This window comes from Protopterus annectens, chromosome 2.part0 (genome assembly GCF_019279795.1).
Source record: "Protopterus annectens isolate FY-2018-M chromosome 2.part0, PAN1.0, whole genome shotgun sequence".
NCBI lineage: Eukaryota > Metazoa > Chordata > Ceratodontiformes > Protopteridae > Protopterus > Protopterus annectens.
The window spans coordinates 1,307,112,895-1,307,132,771 of NC_056728.1; the positions used below are offsets into that span (position 1 = coordinate 1,307,112,895).

The following is a 19,877-nucleotide window of genomic DNA, read 5'->3' on the forward strand; positions in this document are numbered from 1 at the left end:
GATGTAACTCTAGACTGAGGTTCTTATAGTGCAGACAATGGACATTTGTTTAAGCAAACAGGCCAGAAAATGGAAAGGATGAAAACTCTAGTTTTCTAGCACTTGAAAAATCTGTTTATTTTTCATTAGGGCTTTTTTATCTGAAGGCAAGTAACAAAACAGGTGCAAGCAATTAGTCATGAGTCCATACGATTTCTATCAGAGTTCCCTCTTGTATTTGTAAAGTTATTCATTTTTTTATCAGCATATGCTTTGAGCTGGAGATGATGAGTCTACAACTGCAAACAACTAAATAGGAAAGGATTGAAGAATGTGCTCTGAGTCATTTGCATAAGACCCATTATAATAATTACTTAAAGAGGAAATTGGAAGCAGCTCGGTGAAAATAAATGAAGTTTGAAACTGTGGTAAGTGAATACTTTTACAAGTAGTTGCCTACCCAGCAGCCTTAGTACTTCAGTGCATTATATAAAACAGTCCACAATTTAGTTTATTGTGCCTTCTGTGGAAGACTGGGCGCCGCGCTGGCAAATCAACACCATAAAACTACACTCCAAATCATGAGCAGACAGGTGATCTGCTGTGGCAACCCCTAACCGGGAAAAGCCGAAAGAAAAAGAAGAAGAAGAATTTAAGGGCTGTCACAATACTTTTTCTTAATACTAAAAGTTAGTTTACTGACAACATGCAAGATGTTTTCGCACCTGGGAGGGCAACAGAGTTAGAACAAAGACAAATGATATCTGTGCAAGGGGGAACAAAGGTTTTGGCATGCTCTTTCAGCACAATTCAACCTAACTTTAGAATATATAATGCATGTTGGTGCAGCTATTTGGGACAACTGCCCAATACGGTGTGAGTAAATACCCATTTTGGAAAGCATAGATAGTTGCGCAAGTTTACTGTGATTTAAAGGGACTGGGAGTTAAAATATATTTAGGATTTTTTTTTGAGTACTGTTATTAAAACAAATACTCTTGGAAAATGTAGCAGGAGTTCAAACAGTGATGTAAAGCAGCAACTGCATAGAATGTCAACCTGCCAAGCTTCATTGTGCGCATGTAAGTTGGAAACAACTAATATTCAAAATAACTGTTATGAAGAATTATCAGAATAGCTGCCTTATCCACATTAACATGGAATGTACGTGTCACTGCAGTTAAAAACAAAAAGCAAAGGGTAATGAATTATATTGAGTGTACAGTAAAAATCGCAATGTTTTATAATACAAATCTAAAAAATACAATTGTAGTGAAAGAAGCAAACTAAGGACAATCAAGGCACAGAAATTATGTTAAGATAATTTTTTTTGTATTTTATTGTATCTCTAATTGAATTTATAAGCTCTTAAGCAGATATTTACAGTATACACCTGCGAGACAACACTTACATTTAATTTTGCTATTATTGATTAATTTTAGTCATGTGATTTATTTGGCAGTACTTTTAAACTGCTTGTCAAGTCTGTATAGTATTTTCTGAAGAAGTTCTTATTTTTATAATTAAAGAACGAAAGCACAGAAATACTAGTGTGTCCTGAGCCTTGCCTTGGTAAAATCTCTTTAGTTTACAATACAAATCTGGACAGAAATGAGCATGTGGATTTGATAAAGAAAGAATTTTACAATGGACAGTCAGCAGAGTATCAGGGAGAAAGGAATTAATTATACTTACTGCAACACGGGCTCCAATAGTGATGGAAGATGAAAAAATAAGACAGTTATGGTAAACTTAGGATAATAAGGTATTATTGGCAGGAAAGGAGGATTACACTAGCATGTTTATTTATATTCCACTTAAAACTACCATTACGGAGTTTAAGAGACTTTTGGGAGAAAAATTTAAGAATTTTTATTTGCATTATGACAGTTTCCATCCATACCATGCAAAAGTTAATGTGGTTAAAAATTAGTTAGGACTTCTAGGTTAACAAGTGGTGACACACATTTTGAGCATGAGGGAGAAGTTACTATGAATTATTTTAAAGAAAGAAATTAACTGTTTGTGCGTATCTTTGGTTCTAGTCCTGACAATGACAAATGAAGTGATTCATGTAAGTTTCTGGGACAGGAATCTCTCCCTCCAGCATGTCCTGTTTATTGTGGTGACAAGGTTTAGGTCCCTAGAGCGAGTAGCTCGGAGGGATTGGGATTTCTTAAGCTGTAGCATGTCCAACAGCTCTGGGTTTAACATAGCTTTATATGTTAGGCAGAGATCTCCTTGGAGTAAGCGATATGCTACAGAGTAAAGCTGGAGTTTTTTGAGACGGTCAGTGTAGGTGGCCAGTAATCCTCTTTGTGAGGTACTTCTGTGGCCTTTCCAGCTGCTGCAGATGTCTTGTGAGGTCATTCCAAAAGGGGCGTTGTACTCTATAATGGGTCTAATGAGTGCAAGTAGAGGGGAACAATGACCTCTCATTTCCTGGATGAGAACCCTTTTGTGATGAGGTGTGACCCATGAAAGAAACCCTGGACCTATGTCTGTATACATACAGATTATATATATATATAGATATATATATATATATATATATATATATATATGCACACACAGACACACACACACACACATATATATATATACATATATATATGTGTGTGTGTGTGTGTGTGTGTGTGTGTAGAGAGAGAGAGAGAGAGACAGAGAGAGGAATGAGGAAGTTGTGCAGTTATGCAACTTGGGATAGAAGTCATTTGAGGAACAGGAAGGAGGACAGGTTCATCTCCCAAAGACTGCTCGTACTCTGGAATAATCTTCCCATTCATGTCAAGCACAGCACCTCACTAGCCCTCTTCAAGATGGTTAACAGAAAGTTCATTTCAGGGATCATTCCAGTTGCACTACTAGGTATGGGCACTGAGAGCTAACATTGGGTGGCATGGTGCCTGGGCAATTTTTTTGAGGCTAAGCTTGTAAAGGCTCCAGGGCCATTAGCCTAGTACACACCTATGAACCTATAAAAATATTTTTAAAATATATGTATTTGGCACAATGGTGACTTAAAGCAGGAAAATACCTTTACAGGTGAGATTACCACTTTAAGAGTCTGTTTGTGAAAGTAATTAAGACATTTTTAAAAACTTTGTTTCCAGGTCATACCACTAAGATATATATTTTTATAAATAAACAAAATCATTTGACATGCACATATATGCCTGCAGACACAATTAGAATGTGATGCAACATCTCCTAAATCCCTCTCAGTGTTATGAAAAATGTACATACGTACCCAACAACAACCACCTGGCTGTTTTGTTTTTTTAAGCAGCACCTCCTTTCTGACACAAAGCTGGAGTTTGAATAACAGAATTCAGCAACCGCAGACCCATTTCTTATCTCTCCAGGGCAAATGCTGCACACCTGAAAGAAGTGTTGCACCATTAAGTAAATCTTTGTCAAAATATCTGTTATCAGGTAAAGTACTGTCGCAGCTTGTGAACTTAACACTTCTCATTAAAAAAAAGAACAAAAAAAAAAAAAAACAACCAAACTAATGTTCATTTATAGACTCACATACAACCTCAGGGAAAAAAAAGTATACAGTTTGTCCACTTCCAGATGTAATACAACTCTTAGATTGCTATTTAATACTTCTTGTTCTCTCCAGAATTTTTTTATACCTGCTCCTATTTTAAAATGTTGCACTATCTCATCTGGCAGGCATCTGAAGACATTCTTTATGTTTGCTCTGAAACATTTATTGGTCTTGTATCTCATTTCCTTCAGTAATGTCCTTTCAGGGCTTTCTAACAGTGTCTTTTTTTCGGACAATATATGTTTGAATCCTGTAAAAAGTCCTTATATTTTTGTTGCAATTTGTATAACCACTTGCCTGTGATGCTCTAACTTTTCTCTAATTTATGTCCATCTTCACACTAGTAAAGTAGCCAAAACTACACAATACTCTAGATTAGTGTTTCCCAAACTTTTTTTATTCTCGACTCCCTTGCTGAATCCAGGTTTTCCCAAGCCCCCCCCCCCCCCCGCAGCGCACATAAAGTGCATATTTCAGGGGTTCCCAAAGTGTGCGCTGCGGCACTCTGGAAAGCCATGGCTTCCTCACAGGGAAGCTGCAAACTAATAAGCTTAGCTGCAAAATAAACCGCGAACAGTTCGCGTTTTATTTTGCAGTTAAGCTTATTAGTTCGGGGTGAGTGTGAGTGAATGCAGGAATGAATGAAGAAGTGGCTGTATGTATGTATATGTGTGAGATCGGCAGAGTGAGAGCGATGGGTGAGTGAATGCAGGAATGAATGAAGAAGTGGCTGTGTGTGTGTATGTGTGAGATCAGAAGAGTGAGAGGGATGTGTGAGTGAATGTAGGAATGAATGAGGAAGTGTGTGTGTGTGTGTGTGTGTGTGTGTGTGTGTGTGTGTGTGAATGAATGCAGGTATGAATGAGGAAGTGACTGTGTGTGTGTGTGAACGAATGCAGGTATGAATGAAGAAGTGTGTGTGTGTGTGTGTGTGTGTGTGAATGAATGCAGGTATGAATGAGGAAGTGGTTGTGTGTGTGTGAATGAATGCAGGTATGAATGAGGAAGTGACTGTGTGTGTGTGAACGAATGCAGGTATGAATGAGGAAGTTGTGTGTGTGTGTGTGTGTGTGTGTGTGTGTGTGTGTGTGTGTGTGTGTGTGTGTGTGTGTGTGTGTGTATGTGGTTCACACCTCTCAACTGTACAAATTTTCACAGAATGTCCAGATTTTTGCCTCATACTTTTGGTGTGTTCCTCCTAAAATCTGTAGTTTTCTGGCAAATAGTTGAGGATTGAAGTCATTAAATAATGACAAACATCTGAGTTTAAGACTCCACATCCTTCAGAGAATTCATGTTAATGAAAAACCTATTACTCTATCAACTTTCTAAGTTTGTAAGAGCAATATTTCAAATCTGTCCCTTTTTGTCCCTCCATCATTTTAGGCTTTGCCCAGATTTTTAGAGCTATGTCTAGAGTGACCAGCGTGTGACAGGTGGGCCTTATTTGGAACTGGTGCAGCTGGTGCCATTAGTCCTTTAAGTAGAATGGTGATTCCTGCATCACTGGGTTGAGGAAGGAGTCTAGAAATTCTGAAATGTATTCAATTTTGGTGCGTATGGAAACATATATTATGCTTTTCTTAACACCTGATTTTGGAATGCGGGTTGCAAGCAGACAGGTAGTCTTTTCCATAACTAGGATTTAAGTTGATGTAATCAGTAGTAGTGTGTGGGGGTGGGTATTTGATGTTCTTAAATACACTTTTACAGTCCTGTTTATATAGTTTGCCTGAACAGGCTGGTTTAAAATTAAACAATACATATATTTTCTACACCTACTTCTAAGTATATAAAAGCTCATATGTTTAAAGTTGTAAAGTATTTCTGATTTTTTATTTTTTTTTACTGAGGATCACTTGTTGCTTTGGAACGCTATCTGGATTTCATGATTTTTGAAAATTATTGTGACTGATCAACAAAGTTTTAAGACTACTAGTTTTTTTTTTTTTTCTTAATCTTGCAATACCAGTGTCCATATAAGAGTGTCTAGCTGAGTTAAGCCATCTCTAAGCCTCATCTATATGCCTAATAACTTAAGGAGACAACCAGATATAGCAGTCCATGAAAAGAAGACAAAAGTAGCATTGATCATTGAAACTGCTACACCCAGTGACTACAGCGTCTTACGTACAGACAGACACAAAGTCATAAAATACTAGCATTTGCAAGCAGAAACGAGGTTGATGTGGAAGGATACCCAGACAGATCCAAAAGCAATAGCAGCAACAGGTCTTACAAAAAGGAATTTACAATCATACTAGATTATTAGATATACATGCAACTCCATATGAATTGCAGAAGGCATCAATAATGGGCACACTGCGGGTGCTGTAAAAAGCACTTCTGGCTAACATCAAAGATAGAAACATTACTAATTTCATGAACTTTAACCATACTTGGACTTAGGAATAGGGGTCCATTGCTGTCATGGTTTTAGAAACCCAAAAGACTTGGAGAAATGAAAAAAAGAGGTTACAACCTCCATTATTTGAGACTTTCACCTAGGATGCCACCTACCAAGCAACCATGGTGCAGTACAGAGTACACATATACAAGGGTGCTGGAATTGTAGGGTAAGGAGGGAAAGCACCCCCCCCCCCCCATTTTTGCATCTTGATAACTGTCTGCCTACTGCCTTGCTGTAGGAAAGATTCAGCTCACTCACTATTAAAAAAAAAAAAAAGGAAAGATGATACTTCCCTGTTCGTTGTTGATTATTGCAGTTTCCTTGTTTGCAGCTATTCGGTTGCTTGCTTTTGCTTTCCCTTTCCTGCATTGCCATCTGTGGTTGTTGGCCTGGCTCTGCCTCTGCTGTTTGCAGGTAAAATTAAATAAGTCGTGTATTGCCTGTTACTGTACATATCATACGCACTAAGAACTTTGAGCATTCATTTTAGTAAGCACTCTTCAGTCTTCATTTCAATGTGTGTATGTGTGCTGTTACGCAAGATCATATAATCGTTCACTTTCCCTTTCCCGCATTGCCATTACTGGTGGTTGTTTGCCTGCCTCTGCCTCTGGGTGTTTGAGGGGGGATTAATTAAATAAGCTGTGTTGCCTGTTTAAATAAGCTGTGAAACACAAATATCTGTTACAAGGGGTAACTGTGAGGTTTGGTCAAGTTATCTGGTTTTCTCATTCCTGCAGTATGTAAGCAAAACTTTTGAGAACAGAATTTTTTGTACTTACAGACACATGAGCAAACAGTATTTTTGGTAATTTTTATGTAAAGTCTGCATGACTTGAAGTCTATAGAAGTGGCTATTTTGCTGGTATGATTTAAGCTGATGGTGGCACAATGATGTAGCAGTTAGTATTATATTATTGCCTCACAATACATGCTTTTCTGGTTCAGTTTCCAGGATAGGCATATTTTATCAAGGATCTGCATATGCTTCTTCTGTACACAAAGGATTCACAGTGGGCTTCGGTTTATTTATTTATCTATCCACAAAGGCAAACTAGCTTGAGCTCTTTTTCATTCATGACCTTATTACATAAAGAAAGCAAATTGCAACAAATGTGTAGTTTTAAGTAATGGGCACATAACACAGTCTGACTACAGTATGATATATTACTACAACAAGCAAATAGGTGAAGAGCTACAGATGGATGGGTCTGATTAATTAACTTATCAAGTATCTCACAGATAAGCAGCAGGTAGAGCAATGAGACAACAAATTGCACCCAAGTGCATGTACAGCACATGTGTTTGTCTACATAGAGGTCCATGTGTGTGCTTTTATATGTGCGTGTGTGTGTATGTGTCTGCGTGTGTTAGTGCAAAAGTGTGTGTATGTTCACATATGTGGATGGGCGGATGTGTGTATGCGTGTCATACTTCTCAGCTGTCCAGATTTTTCACAGAATGCTCAGATTTGTCTCTCATATTTTTGGTCTGTTTCTCCAAAAATTGTGGTTTACTGGCAAATCAGGAAATGAAGTCAGGTAATAATGACAGAAATTTGAGTTTTAGACTTCATATCTTTTATAAAATTAATGCTAATGCAAACCTGTTATTTTATCAACTTTCTAAGTTTGTAAGAGCAATATTTAAAAACCGTCCCTATTTTTTGGGCCTTTGTACCCCCCATTTTTTATGGCTTTGTCCAGATTTCTCACTCTATGAGGTTGAGAGGTGTGTGTGTGTGACTGATATAGCTGCTTTCTGTTTTACCTACTCCATTTTATTTTCTTTTTTAAGAAATCTGCTTGGCCTGGTGTTTCTGTTCTATGCGAGAGGTGGACACATATTATGTAGGGTGCACACTTCATGTGCTTTTTCATTGGTTAAACCGTCTCGAATGATACTTAAATAAACAGTGACATTTTGGGCCTTTGTCTTTGTCTGAAAGACTTCAAGCCTGCATAAAATAAAGCACTGCTACGATTCACTGTTAGGTTTTTCTCACCCTTCCATTTGTTCATCTGCTTTTTTAAATCTGGTGATTTTAAGCTTCCCACCCCTACTGGGAATTGAGTTTAATAAGCTCCTTCCTTCCTACACTGCTGCAGATATCCTGAATTATTTATTTGCCTTTCCTTATAGTGATACTGAAAAAGTGCATTTTGCCTTTTATTGTCTGTTCTACTGATTTACATCATTGGAATTCATTACCTAGCTAGCTGTTGGATAAAGTAATGTATTTTTTACACTCCAGCAAGCACTTGTTTTTACACTGAGGTCAGAGGATTTTCCATGTAGTGCACTGAGAGGTAGCCTCTTTTCACTTTAGGCTGGGGAAACACTTAAGATTTCCACATGTAGCTTTACTAACTAGAGGGCTTATTAATCAGTTTATCCTGTTTTTAGTGCCTTTACAAATTCTGTACAACCGAGTAGCTCTTTGCTCATTTATACACAGTAAAGTACTTTTATCGAATAATCTCACTTTTATGAGCTGTTTAAAGTACACTGCTGTATCCATATCTTTAGGTTTGTTTGTGGTAGTGTTCTACTCTGGACACCGGTATTGTGCTTTTACATTAGGAGGACTGTGATTATTCATCTAGTGGCAGTAAGTGTTTACCTGGTCTATCTGAGCTGGGAAACGCGCAAAAGGGCTCTAAGTATTTTTTGCACTTCTCTTATATACTGTGACTGTATTTCAGCAGTTTAAAAAAAATGTACTGTCTGCTGCTGCTTGGCACTGTATTACATTTTGTCTGTTAGTTGCAGGGCTGCTGTAGGTAGTTTATGTGGTTCTTGTTACACCTGGCCTCCAAACCAACAACTGTACATTAAGAAAGTGTTTTTCTGCATTCTTGTAGCAGATGCTTGTGACCTAACCTGTCTGAGATGGGGATTGCTGATGAAATGCTTATTGTGTGTTTTCCAAATTGATAATTAGCTTAAAACTTGTTCCTGTTTGCTTCTACAGTGCTGCTCTTTGCTCAGCAGTGAAGAACAGTGGCCTATATAGATGAAAAAGCCTACAAGCGCAGTTGTTCCCTAAACAGTTGCCAGTGAATGCCTTCCGAGCTTCTCTGCTGCTCTAGGAGCAACTCAGTTGTGCACTGAGCAGGACTGCCTTTTTGTTTAACCTTAGCCTACACTGAGTATAGTTCCCTCTAGTAGTCTCGGCACTACCAGCACAGTCATGTCAAATTAACCCATCCCCTTCCCTAATAAAACATACAGTAAGAACCTGCTATCATGGATAGATAGTTTCTCATCATCTCTCTGGCCAACCTGATAGACATGGGCATCCTGAAGCAATGTACCAATTGTCTCATGTATACTGGCAACAGCTTACTCCTGAAACAAACAAATACTTTATGTAAGGGATGTAGTTACACTATGAAATTAGAGGCAAGACCCTCACATAAGGACAAATCAAATGCCAAACAGGTTGTCAGCATGCACACACTTCCCACTCTAAATAAGGGCATGACATACAAACTCACATATGCAGAGGTACTGACTAGTAACTCACCAAAAGATCAGAGGCATCCTAACCGGAAACCTCGTACACACAAAACAATGCAAAAAAACAACCACAACACAACATACACACCAGTTTCTCACCAAATAAGCCCATAAAGCATCACACCACAAAACCTAATATAATGGTCATAGGTGGCTCAATTATGAGACTCATGGATGTTCCACTCTCCAGACTGGATAAGGATCGGGTTAAGTTTAGCTGTCTGTCAGGTGCCAGGTTCCATCAAGTCACTTAAGCACTCAAGTTACTCAACCAAAAATACCGGTATGACTTCGTCACAGTCCATGTGGGGGTGAATGACTTGAGATGTGCCTCACTGGACTATATGAAGAGAGACATGATTGAACTTTCAGATTATGTGCCACAGGCAGGTATAAGCCTAGCCTTAACCAGCATTCTACATTCTCCAAGGATGATGCCACAATACAAACATAAAATGATTGACTTTAAAAATTGGCTTGGCTCCTGTTGTCAGTCCAAGGGGATCCTGTATCTGTCAGCCTAAGAAGACATGGCTGACAGGCCACTCTGCTTTGCCAGAGATGGTTTTCACTTGTCATCAATAGGGTTTTGAATACTGGCAAAGGCACTTGCCTCCCCATAGTGCCTTTTTTAGGCAATGTCAAAACAACAAAATATCACACATACAAAAATCCACTTGAGACAAACTCAAGCTTATGCTGCTTAATACTAGGAGCCTAAACAGGAAACTGTGCTCCATGGAAGCACTCCTCACCTTAGAAGATGCCAATGTCTATTCAGTCACTACGCCATGGTTCAAAGCCGCAAAGAGCACTCCAGCTGTACAAGGCTACAATGCCTTCCACATTTTCTGACCTCAAAATGAGCATGAAAGAATCAAAGGTGGACATGTATCCATCTTCATTAACGCCAAATACACCTCAATAATGGTTAAATTATATGACCCTCTTAAGCTAATCCATGTCCAACTAACTACAGGTAAAACACCCTACCATATTATTCTACCATATTATTGCTAGCTAAAAGTCCCCCACCATGAGCCAAGAGATGCACACCATCTACCTGGACTTGCTAGAGTCACTCACTATACAGCCAAACACCTTGGTCATGGGAGATTTCAATTATCCTTACATCATCTGGGCGACACACGAGCACACACATGCTTGCCCTGAGGTTCCTGGACTTTGTCAATAAAAATGCTCTGGAACAGTTAGTCTGCACCCCCAAAAGGGGCTCATATGTTCTAGACCTTATACTCACCAACATGGGAGGCCACTGCACTACCCCCTGTGTGTTGCCCTCCCTGGTAAGGTCAGACCATAAATCTGTCACATTCAAAGTGAAAATCAGACCTGACACACCCACAGGAGCAAAAAATAAAAGAAACATTTCTCCAATGCAAACTGCAGCCTACTAAGTGAAGGCATAAAAGGTTTGAAACCCTCTGTTAACATAGCCAGCAATGATGCATATGCAGAGGATTACACAAATGCCCTGTACAAACACTTAACTGTATAAACTTGGCTGTACCGGACCGGATCAAAACCAGATCCTTCCAAAAAAACAAGCCACCCTGGTGGACCTCCTTTATAAATAGGTTATATAACAAAAGGAAGAAAGTGATGTCTAAGAACAAGATGGAACTTGCTCAGCAGAGGAAGAATACACTCCACAGCTTCAGCAAGCAAATCAGATATCTTGTAAAGTACGCTAAAGCTAATTAAGAAGCTAAATTAGCATCTATAGCTAAGGACAATCACAAGGCATTCTTTAGCTATGTCTGAGATCTAAAAAGGAATGCCCAGCTATGTGCTAAACTTGTAGTGGACAGTACCATTCATACAAAACCTGAGGACATTGCCAGCCTGCTAGCTAACAGATATGGTGCAAACTTCACAACCCTGTCCCCAGCAGCCATATCCCCAAAGCATACCTGACATCAGTCCTCTGCCTAGTATCTCCAAAGAGCAGGTCATATCCACACTCTCCAAGGCCAAAAACACGGCCTCTATGGGACCAGATAACATCTCAGGCTGCTTACTAAACAATAAAACCTAGCAGAACCACTTGGCAGTCTCTTTAACCACAGCCTGAGCACTGGTTTTATTCCAGTAGAGTGGAGAACAAAAGGAGCCCATCAGCCAACCCTGGGAGCTATATACCCCATAAGTCTAACCAGCCTTATATGCAAAGCCATGGAAAGAATTATCCTGGATCTTAATAAGGACACTGGTGACCTTCAGACTCTTGACCTGACCTAATTTGGCTTCATTAAAGGTAGCTCATGCTTATTAAACCTGGAAGACTTCTTTGAGAATGTCACCAAAGCCCTGGATGAAGGCAAAATGGTATATTGCCTATCTCAACTTAGCCAAGGCTTTTGACACAATCCCCCACTCATCATTGCGAAACTTTCCCAACTGCGGATTAACCCTTACATTAGTAAATAGGTAGCTAGTTGACTCACTGATAGAACGCATACTGTCAAAGTTTGGGATTCCACCTCTACCACTAGACCAGTTACCACTGGCTTACCACAAGGATCTGTGCTGGACCTTTTACTGTTTGGAATCTATTTCTCTGAAATCTAGGTGAAAGAAGATGGGCTGTGGCTTACTAAATTTGCAGATGATTGCAAACTGGGAGCAATCATTAAGTCTCCAAACAATGTTAACATATTGTAAAAAAGGCCTAACATAGAAAAATTACTGGTGCCAAAGCCATGCACTAAAATTAAACACAAAAAACTGCATTATTAATCCCTTTGGCAAAGAGGAATTCCTTGCAAATTGCAATATTGACGGCACCTCCCTAATCTCAAACCCAGCAGTGTGAGACTTGGGAACACAGGTTGACAGCAATCTAAACTTTGATCACCATGTGTCCACAGTGGTAAGGAAAGCCTTCTATGTTGCGCACCTAGTAAGAGCATCGCATCCACAACTAAGGATGTTATAGCTCCTTTGTACGCGACCCCCATCTGACCACTAATAGAGTACAATGCTCCATTTTGCAAGCACCTCACCAGACACCTGCAGCAGCTAGAGAGACCACAGAGGTTTCTCACCAAGAAAATTCAGGGTCTCCAAAACATGACCTATGTGGAAAGACTGAAAGCCCTGTCACTGTACTCTGCATCTTATAGGCTGCTGACAGGCAACTTGTGTCTGGCCTACAGAGCAGTCTCTGACCCTATCCTAATAGAAATGCTACACATCCACAAATCAAATGGGACAAGAATTACTCACTCCAGGGATCTCAACCTAGCCTGTGACATTAACAGAACATGTCGTAGAGCCAGAAAATAACTCCCAGAGATTGCCACTCCCAATTCACATGAAGCAGAGCTCCTCAATGACCCATTTCAAGCACACTCTAAATAATTGGATGGGAGACTGCAAATTTACTCTGGGAGTTGCACCTATGTCCCTCATGGACAGGGGTAATTGGGTGCTGATCATAGACTCGCTATTAAAATAATGACCATCTAACCAAGGTCAGTTAGGGAACACAGGGATAACATGGCTAGGCTTGTAAAGTTCCTATAGTCATTAGCCTAGTAACCTCCTATGAACTTATGAACCTATGCTCTTATAAGTTTGTTTGGATATGAATTCCAGCTTGCCTGTTCTTCTAAGAATGCAGTGAAAAGACAGTAGTGTATTATACTATGTTAGTAGTTATGAAAAGTTTTTCTGTGTTTTTATGCACTTTTTGTCTGTATTTTGCTGAACATTTCAGGGTTAGTGAATTTATTTCCAAGGATTCCTGATATTGCAGGAAATCTGCTGTTGTAAAGTATTTGTTACTGCACTCAAGCTCAAAATCAGTTTGTTTTACATTAAGAGGGTTCTTTGCACTCTGCTAAGAGCAGATCTGAATTCAGCTCATCCAAGTTGGAAACTGCTGGTAGAAAGCTTATTGTGTTTCTATCTAAATTGTGTTTCTGTCTAAATGGCCTAAGGGATTAACGGTCCAAAAGTCTTTCATCCTGCTGGTATGAAAAACTTGCTTTTGCGCAATGTCCTGTGGAACGCTTCAGTTTACACTGTGGCCATTCATTTCTTTGTTAGCATTGGTTGGTTTTTATCATGCTTTTGTTTTTGCTATTTCTGTTTATGTGTTGTTTTAATGTCACAATTAATACTTTAATCTTATGCCTTTGCATTCACGAACTCAATGCAATATAATAATGTTGGTGTTTTAACTTGGTAACATGATCTATAAGTAATGTCATATCCTAAGCAAGCTTCTTTCTAAATATGGGCATTACTTCCTCAATTATAATTAATGAGGTATACTACTAGCAATTGCGGAAACTATATGTATTTCTTGATGTTAACTTGCTGATTAAATCTTAAAGTATGGAAATTACTGAATTTATAAATAATATAAATAATTTATTCAGTTTTTAAATGGAATGCTAGGTTGTTAATATGAATTTTGATGAACTTTACTTTAACAATGTGATTTTTTGAATTAATTGTTTAATTGTGCTTGATGAACTGGTATAAAAGGCAATGAAAATTTCTGTGAGATTGTAACCTGAGGAAGCGCAATTTTATTGCGTGAAAGCGCTTGTTTCTGTTTTTGTCTTTATCATTAAATGCTGTTGGATCTATTTCGTGGTGGTTTCAAGCAATTTTTTCAGCTTTGTTCCTCTATCTTTGATGCAAGAAACCTTTGGACGATCGGCTATTGTTTTCTGCAGTTGGTATCTTTGTTCTTGCATTTAACCGGTCCTCACACGATGGAAACGCAGAACATTGAGTTAGACTACAATCCAGTGAGTACTATGCCTAATGAGAACTGGAACTGCCTTTTTTATCAAAAGGACAATCCGCTGTTACACATGGATCTGAATGGTGAAGTGCATAAGAGCCCATCCAGTACCAACGAGAATATGTATGAGTTTTTTGGAAGTCTGAGAACATTAGAGAATGATCTTTATCGCCTGCATAGGCTCGTCTGGCAAAGAAGGCACTTACAAGCGTGCCTGCACTTTAAAGTTATCCCCCGCGGCATGCGTGTCTTGTGCATGCCGACTTATGGGGATAGCCACCCTGAGTTACTTCGACAATGGCAGAAATTAAACATCGACTTTGGAAATAAATACATTCAGCTATTGTTGGACTACTTCACACCGCTTGAAGCGGAGCTTCTGAAAAAGGTAGAGGAGCAGTATAATTTACTCACTATTACCTATCAGACTGAGTTTTGCAAAACAATAGTACAAGCCATGAACAGGCAATTGTCTCTGTATAGCAGTAAACTTGAGCAGATAAAAATTAGAAAGCTGTAACGGGACTGTGAGGACTTTTGTCTCGGCCGTATCTTTGTATGGCCGAGATCTCGTTCCAATCTCAATAACAACACACACCTTGATCAAGTGGAAACTTCCTCCGGTTCCGTCAGCAAAGACTCTGTGGTTGCACAGAGCGAAATGCCTGACGCAGGACTGCATGTGGACAATGCTATAATTGAAACATCTTCTCTATCTGATACACCTGTTTCTTCTTTACCATGCAACCAGCAGGGGTTAGCTCACCTAAACGCACTGGGTGCAAAACCTAAAGTAGCCGGTATGAGCAACAGGCTTACGGCACCCATGCCTTTAAATTTTCCCCTTCCCTACAAAGAGATAGTGCGTGCTCGTTCCAACAGCCGGGGGAGAGGAAAAAGGAAACTATCAGGGGATGCACCGGAGCAGAGAAGAAGAATGAAAGTTTGAACTGTTTGTTCTTTAACTTGTCATCTAGGACTTTCACAATGAATGCAGTAAATGTTTTGAACAAGGGTATGTCGTTTATTCCCTCCCAGCATAGCAATATATCTGACACCTTAATAGGGCTACGTAAGTTTTGCAGGAAACTCTCCCTTAAGATGTTATTCAAAGATAGTTTACCTAATTCCATGGACAATCAATGGAACAACTCTGTCTGTAGGAGAAAAAGCACTTTCATGCCCCCACTCATACATACTGTTGATTGTTTCTTGAAAACTTGTGAACGGGATTTCTATCATTATTATGATAGTCATGAAAAAAAGAATGTTTTTATAAATCTTAATATGGAAGAAAGTTCTGAGCTAAAAGCATTATGTAATGATCCCAAGCTTGTATTCAAGCCAGCAGATAAGGGAGGGGGGATTGTAGCAATGGATGCAGCTTTCTATCATGAATTAATGCTCAATATGTTAAATAATGATGCTGCATACAAGAAGATTGATAAATCGCATATAGGATCATTAACGCAATATGTTCATGATACACTATATGACATGTTAATGACTAGATCCATTGACAAGTCCCTGTATGATTTTTTGTTGATAGAACTCCCTTTGATTCCTATTATTAAAGGTTTGCCCAAGCTGCACAAGGACAAGTATCCACCCCCTTTGTGTCCCATTGTGTCAGGCGACCACTGGGTAACTTATAACGCATCTTCATATGTACAAGCTAAATTGGGAATACTTGTGAAGAAAGTACCTACTATTCTACTTGATTCTTTTAGACTGCTAGATGACCTGAAGTTGAACATGGTAACAGAAAAAATAACAGATAAAACCTTGCTAGTAACTTTAGACATCGAGAGCCTTTTTACCAATATTCCCAATGAATATGGTTTAAATGCAATAAGAACTCATATGACACAATTAGATATTGATAATGGTGAAATTATGAATGTATGCTGCTTATTGGACCTTGTCCTAAATAATAATGTTTTCCTTTATGACAACATGGCATATGCACAAACATGGGGGGTGGCCATGGGCACCCCCTGTGCTAATGCATATGCTAATCTTGTTGTACTTGAATGGGAAAAGGAATACATCTTTAATGATCCTAGGTTTGCTAATGTCGTTATATATAGACGCCAGACGACATCCTAATATTATGGAATGGGGATGAAGCTAGTCTTACTTCGTTCATCAGCTATATGAACAGTGTTACCTCGTTTTTTAAATTTAGCCATGAATTTTCCAATCATAGTGTAAATTTTTTGGACATCACTATTAAGAAAGATAATCAATGTGAGCTAGTAACTACACTTTATAGAAAATCCTGCTGGAGGAATGGGATCCTCCACTATGACAGCTTACACCCCCGTCACATTTTTCGGAATATAATAAAGAATCAGATGAGCAGGATAGATAGAATTTGTAGTGATAAATCGGATGCCCTTAAATTAATTGACACTCAGAGGAAATATTTCATGGATAGGGGATATCCTTTGAAGCTGATTGATGACGTGGTGGAATCCATGTTTGATAATACTATACTTAATAATGTGCCAGGCTAAAAAATGTCCTAATTTTCATAGACCTACCAAGAACATGGCTAATACAATATCATATGATATAAAATTTACTGGTGATGTACAATATTTAACCAATATAGTGAGAGATAATTGGAAGATCTTACTTTCAGACACATCTGTCCTAGAAATTGTTAGTGAGAAACCAGCTTTTAGATTTATGAATTGTATGAACATAAAAAGACTTTTATGTAAAGAGAAGTTAGTTATTACACCTATTGATGTTAGGTCTCAGTTAAAAACAGGCACTTTTCCATGTGGAAAATGTTCTTTTTGTGGTTATATTACCAAGAAATGTGGCTTTATTCCCCCGGGTGCTGAACTAAGTACAATATCTATGTTTTATGCAAATTGTAATACTAGAAATGTCGTTTATCTAGCTACCTGCATTCTCTGTGACAGTTACTATGTGGGGTTGACCTCGCGAAGACTAAGGGATCGGATATATGATCACGTCTATAATATTAGAAGGAGCAACTCTACTAATGCACTGGCTTTACATTGTATTGCCCACCCCAAACATAGTTTTGTGTTTCAGGTCCTGCAAGTAATAGACCCCAATAGGAGGGAGGGTGATCATATGAACACTTTGGAAACCTTTGAATTAAGGTGGATCCTAAGACTCAAAGCCCATATACCACCAGGTTTGAACACCGTGGTCAACCTTCGACCAGCCCTGTCAGGACCCACTTAATTGATTTATTTTATTTTATTATGTTTGATTTGAATAAGAACTTATAATATATGTTTTATCACTGATGCTTTGCAATGAGGACCTTTTTATAAAGATCAAAGATTTGGATAAGGTGATCCACCATGTTAAAAGTCTAAGATGCTAAATATTATTTTTCATCTACTAATGTTAATATGCACATTGCACAACTTTCATAGCTAAATTTTTTGTTGTAATGCATCGTCATTTATTGTGGTTTATTTGGATATGGTCTGATCATCTGCCTGGGCCCCCATAGTGTAAGGAACTACCCGGTTCCAAATTGTTATATGATTTTGGTTTTTATCTTTATTTAAATGATGACATTGACGTAATGGCCAATGTGATTAGGAAATGAAGATGAGAAGAAACTCTCACGTATTTTTTGTATTTTTATATTATTTTTATATTTTTATACATTTTTATATTTCTATATTTTTTATATTATTATGTATGCAGACTCTGTATATAACTACTGTGGCCATAAAGTTAATTTGGGTTTGATTAACTGATGTGCTTTTAACGGCATTACTTGGTGTTGACCTTTGGTGTGGACAACAACCTTTCTCGTGCAGATATTTTTTGTGACTAAGAGCTTTTCTGTTTATAATTTTGTACATTTGTTGGTATGATAGTGTTTATATATATACGGTCGTTTTTTCTTAGATTAGTTATTTAATGTTTTATAACTAATATATATACTTTACGCTACTGGTCGGCTTTATATATATTGAATTCCAATTTTGATGACTGGAATATTTAAGGTTCCAATTTGAGTAGCAAATGGTGTTCATTGGAGGTGAAATGGAGTTTATGAACATCATTGTGTTGTGTGCTGTGAGCGCAGTTGTTTGATGTTTGGCCGCCTTGTTTTTATTCATTACATCTTAGTATTTTACTCAATGTAATTCACATAAAGTCTGCCCTAATAATTATGACTTACTGTCATAATCTGGGCAGAAATGGCACGTAACATCATTGCGATAGTTATGCAGTTAGCATAACCCAGATGATGATGTCTGGTTTCTGTTTTGCTTGCGCTTGAAAGCGTGCCTTTAAATAACAAGCCATTTTGTACTAACTGGCCTCCATGCATCATTTAAGACTTTTGTAAATGTCCTGTGGAACGCTTCAGTTTACACTGTGGCCATTCATTTCTTTGTTAGCATTGGTTGGTTTTTATCATGCTTTTGTTTTTGCTATTTCTGTTTATGTGTTGTTTTAATGTCACAATTAATACTTTAATCTTATGCCTTTGCATTCACGAACTCAATGCAATATAATAATGTTGGTGTTTTAACTTGGTAACATGATCTATAAGTAATGTCATATCCTAAGCAAGCTTCTTTCTAAATATGGGCATTACTTCCTCAATTATAATTAATGAGGTATACTACTAGCAATTGCGGAAACTATATGTATTTCTTGATGTTAACTTGCTGATTAAATCTTAAAGTATGGAAATTACTGAATTTATAAATAATATAAATAATTTATTCAGTTTTTAAATGGAATGCTAGGTTGTTAATATGAATTTTGATGAACTTTACTTTAACAATGTGATTTTTTGAATTAATTGTTTAATTGTGCTTGATGAACTGGTATAAAAGGCAATGAAAATTTCTGTGAGATTGTAACCTGAGGAAGCGCAATTTTATTGCGTGAAAGCGCTTGTTTCTGTTTTTGTCTTTATCATTAAATGCTGTTGGATCTATTTCGTGGTGGTTTCAAGCAATTTTTTCAGCAGGGTTAGTGAATTTATTTCCAAGGATTCCTGATATTGCAGGAAATCTGCTGTTGTAAAGTATTTGTTACTGCACTCAAGCTCAAAATCAGTTTGTTTTACATTAAGAGGGTTCTTTGCACTCTGCTAAGAGCAGATCTGAATTCAGCTCATCCAAGTTGGAAACTGCTGGTAGAAAGCTTATTGTGTTTCTATCTAAATTGTGTTTCTGTCTAAATGGCCTAAGGGATTAACGGTCCAAAAGTCTTTCATCCTGCTGGTATGAAAAACTTGCTTCTGCGCATTGCGCACTCACAGTTCCCCGTGCCTTGTATATAAGCAAACCTCTCCAGTTTAAAATCCTCTTTAGGAAATGCTTTCCATAGTCTCCCACTGTTCACAGCTGCTTGAACAGCTACCAATTTGTGCAGAGGGCAGTACCACTGTGTCTTTAAACAGCTGCAGATGTTTCCTACATGTGAATGTTTTCAGATATAGGATTCCAAGATGTTGCTGTAATTTGTCTACTTAGGTAGCTGATTGAAGTTGCTAACTTGTTTATTATAGCAAAACAGCAGCTGAAAGTATGTGCTTGGTTATAACTTAACATGTTCTCCAAACAATTTTCAAATACCTTGTGGTATCTCTTTTTGTGAAC

The 19,877-nt window shown here is 38.1% G+C and overlaps 1 protein-coding gene across 2 annotated transcripts in view; it reads right to left on the bottom strand.

Moving 5' to 3' along the window:
* The window catches only part of ATRAID (all-trans retinoic acid induced differentiation factor), a 425,080-nt gene that overhangs the window by 266,077 nt on the left and 139,126 nt on the right, over window positions 1–19,877 (bottom strand). For both annotated transcript variants that reach the window (XM_044061492.1, XM_044061491.1), the window contains exon 2: window positions 3,230–3,360. In XM_044061492.1, coding sequence (XP_043917427.1) covers window positions 3,230–3,360 — 131 coding nt within the window. The remainder of the gene's footprint in view (window positions 1–3,229; window positions 3,361–19,877) is intronic.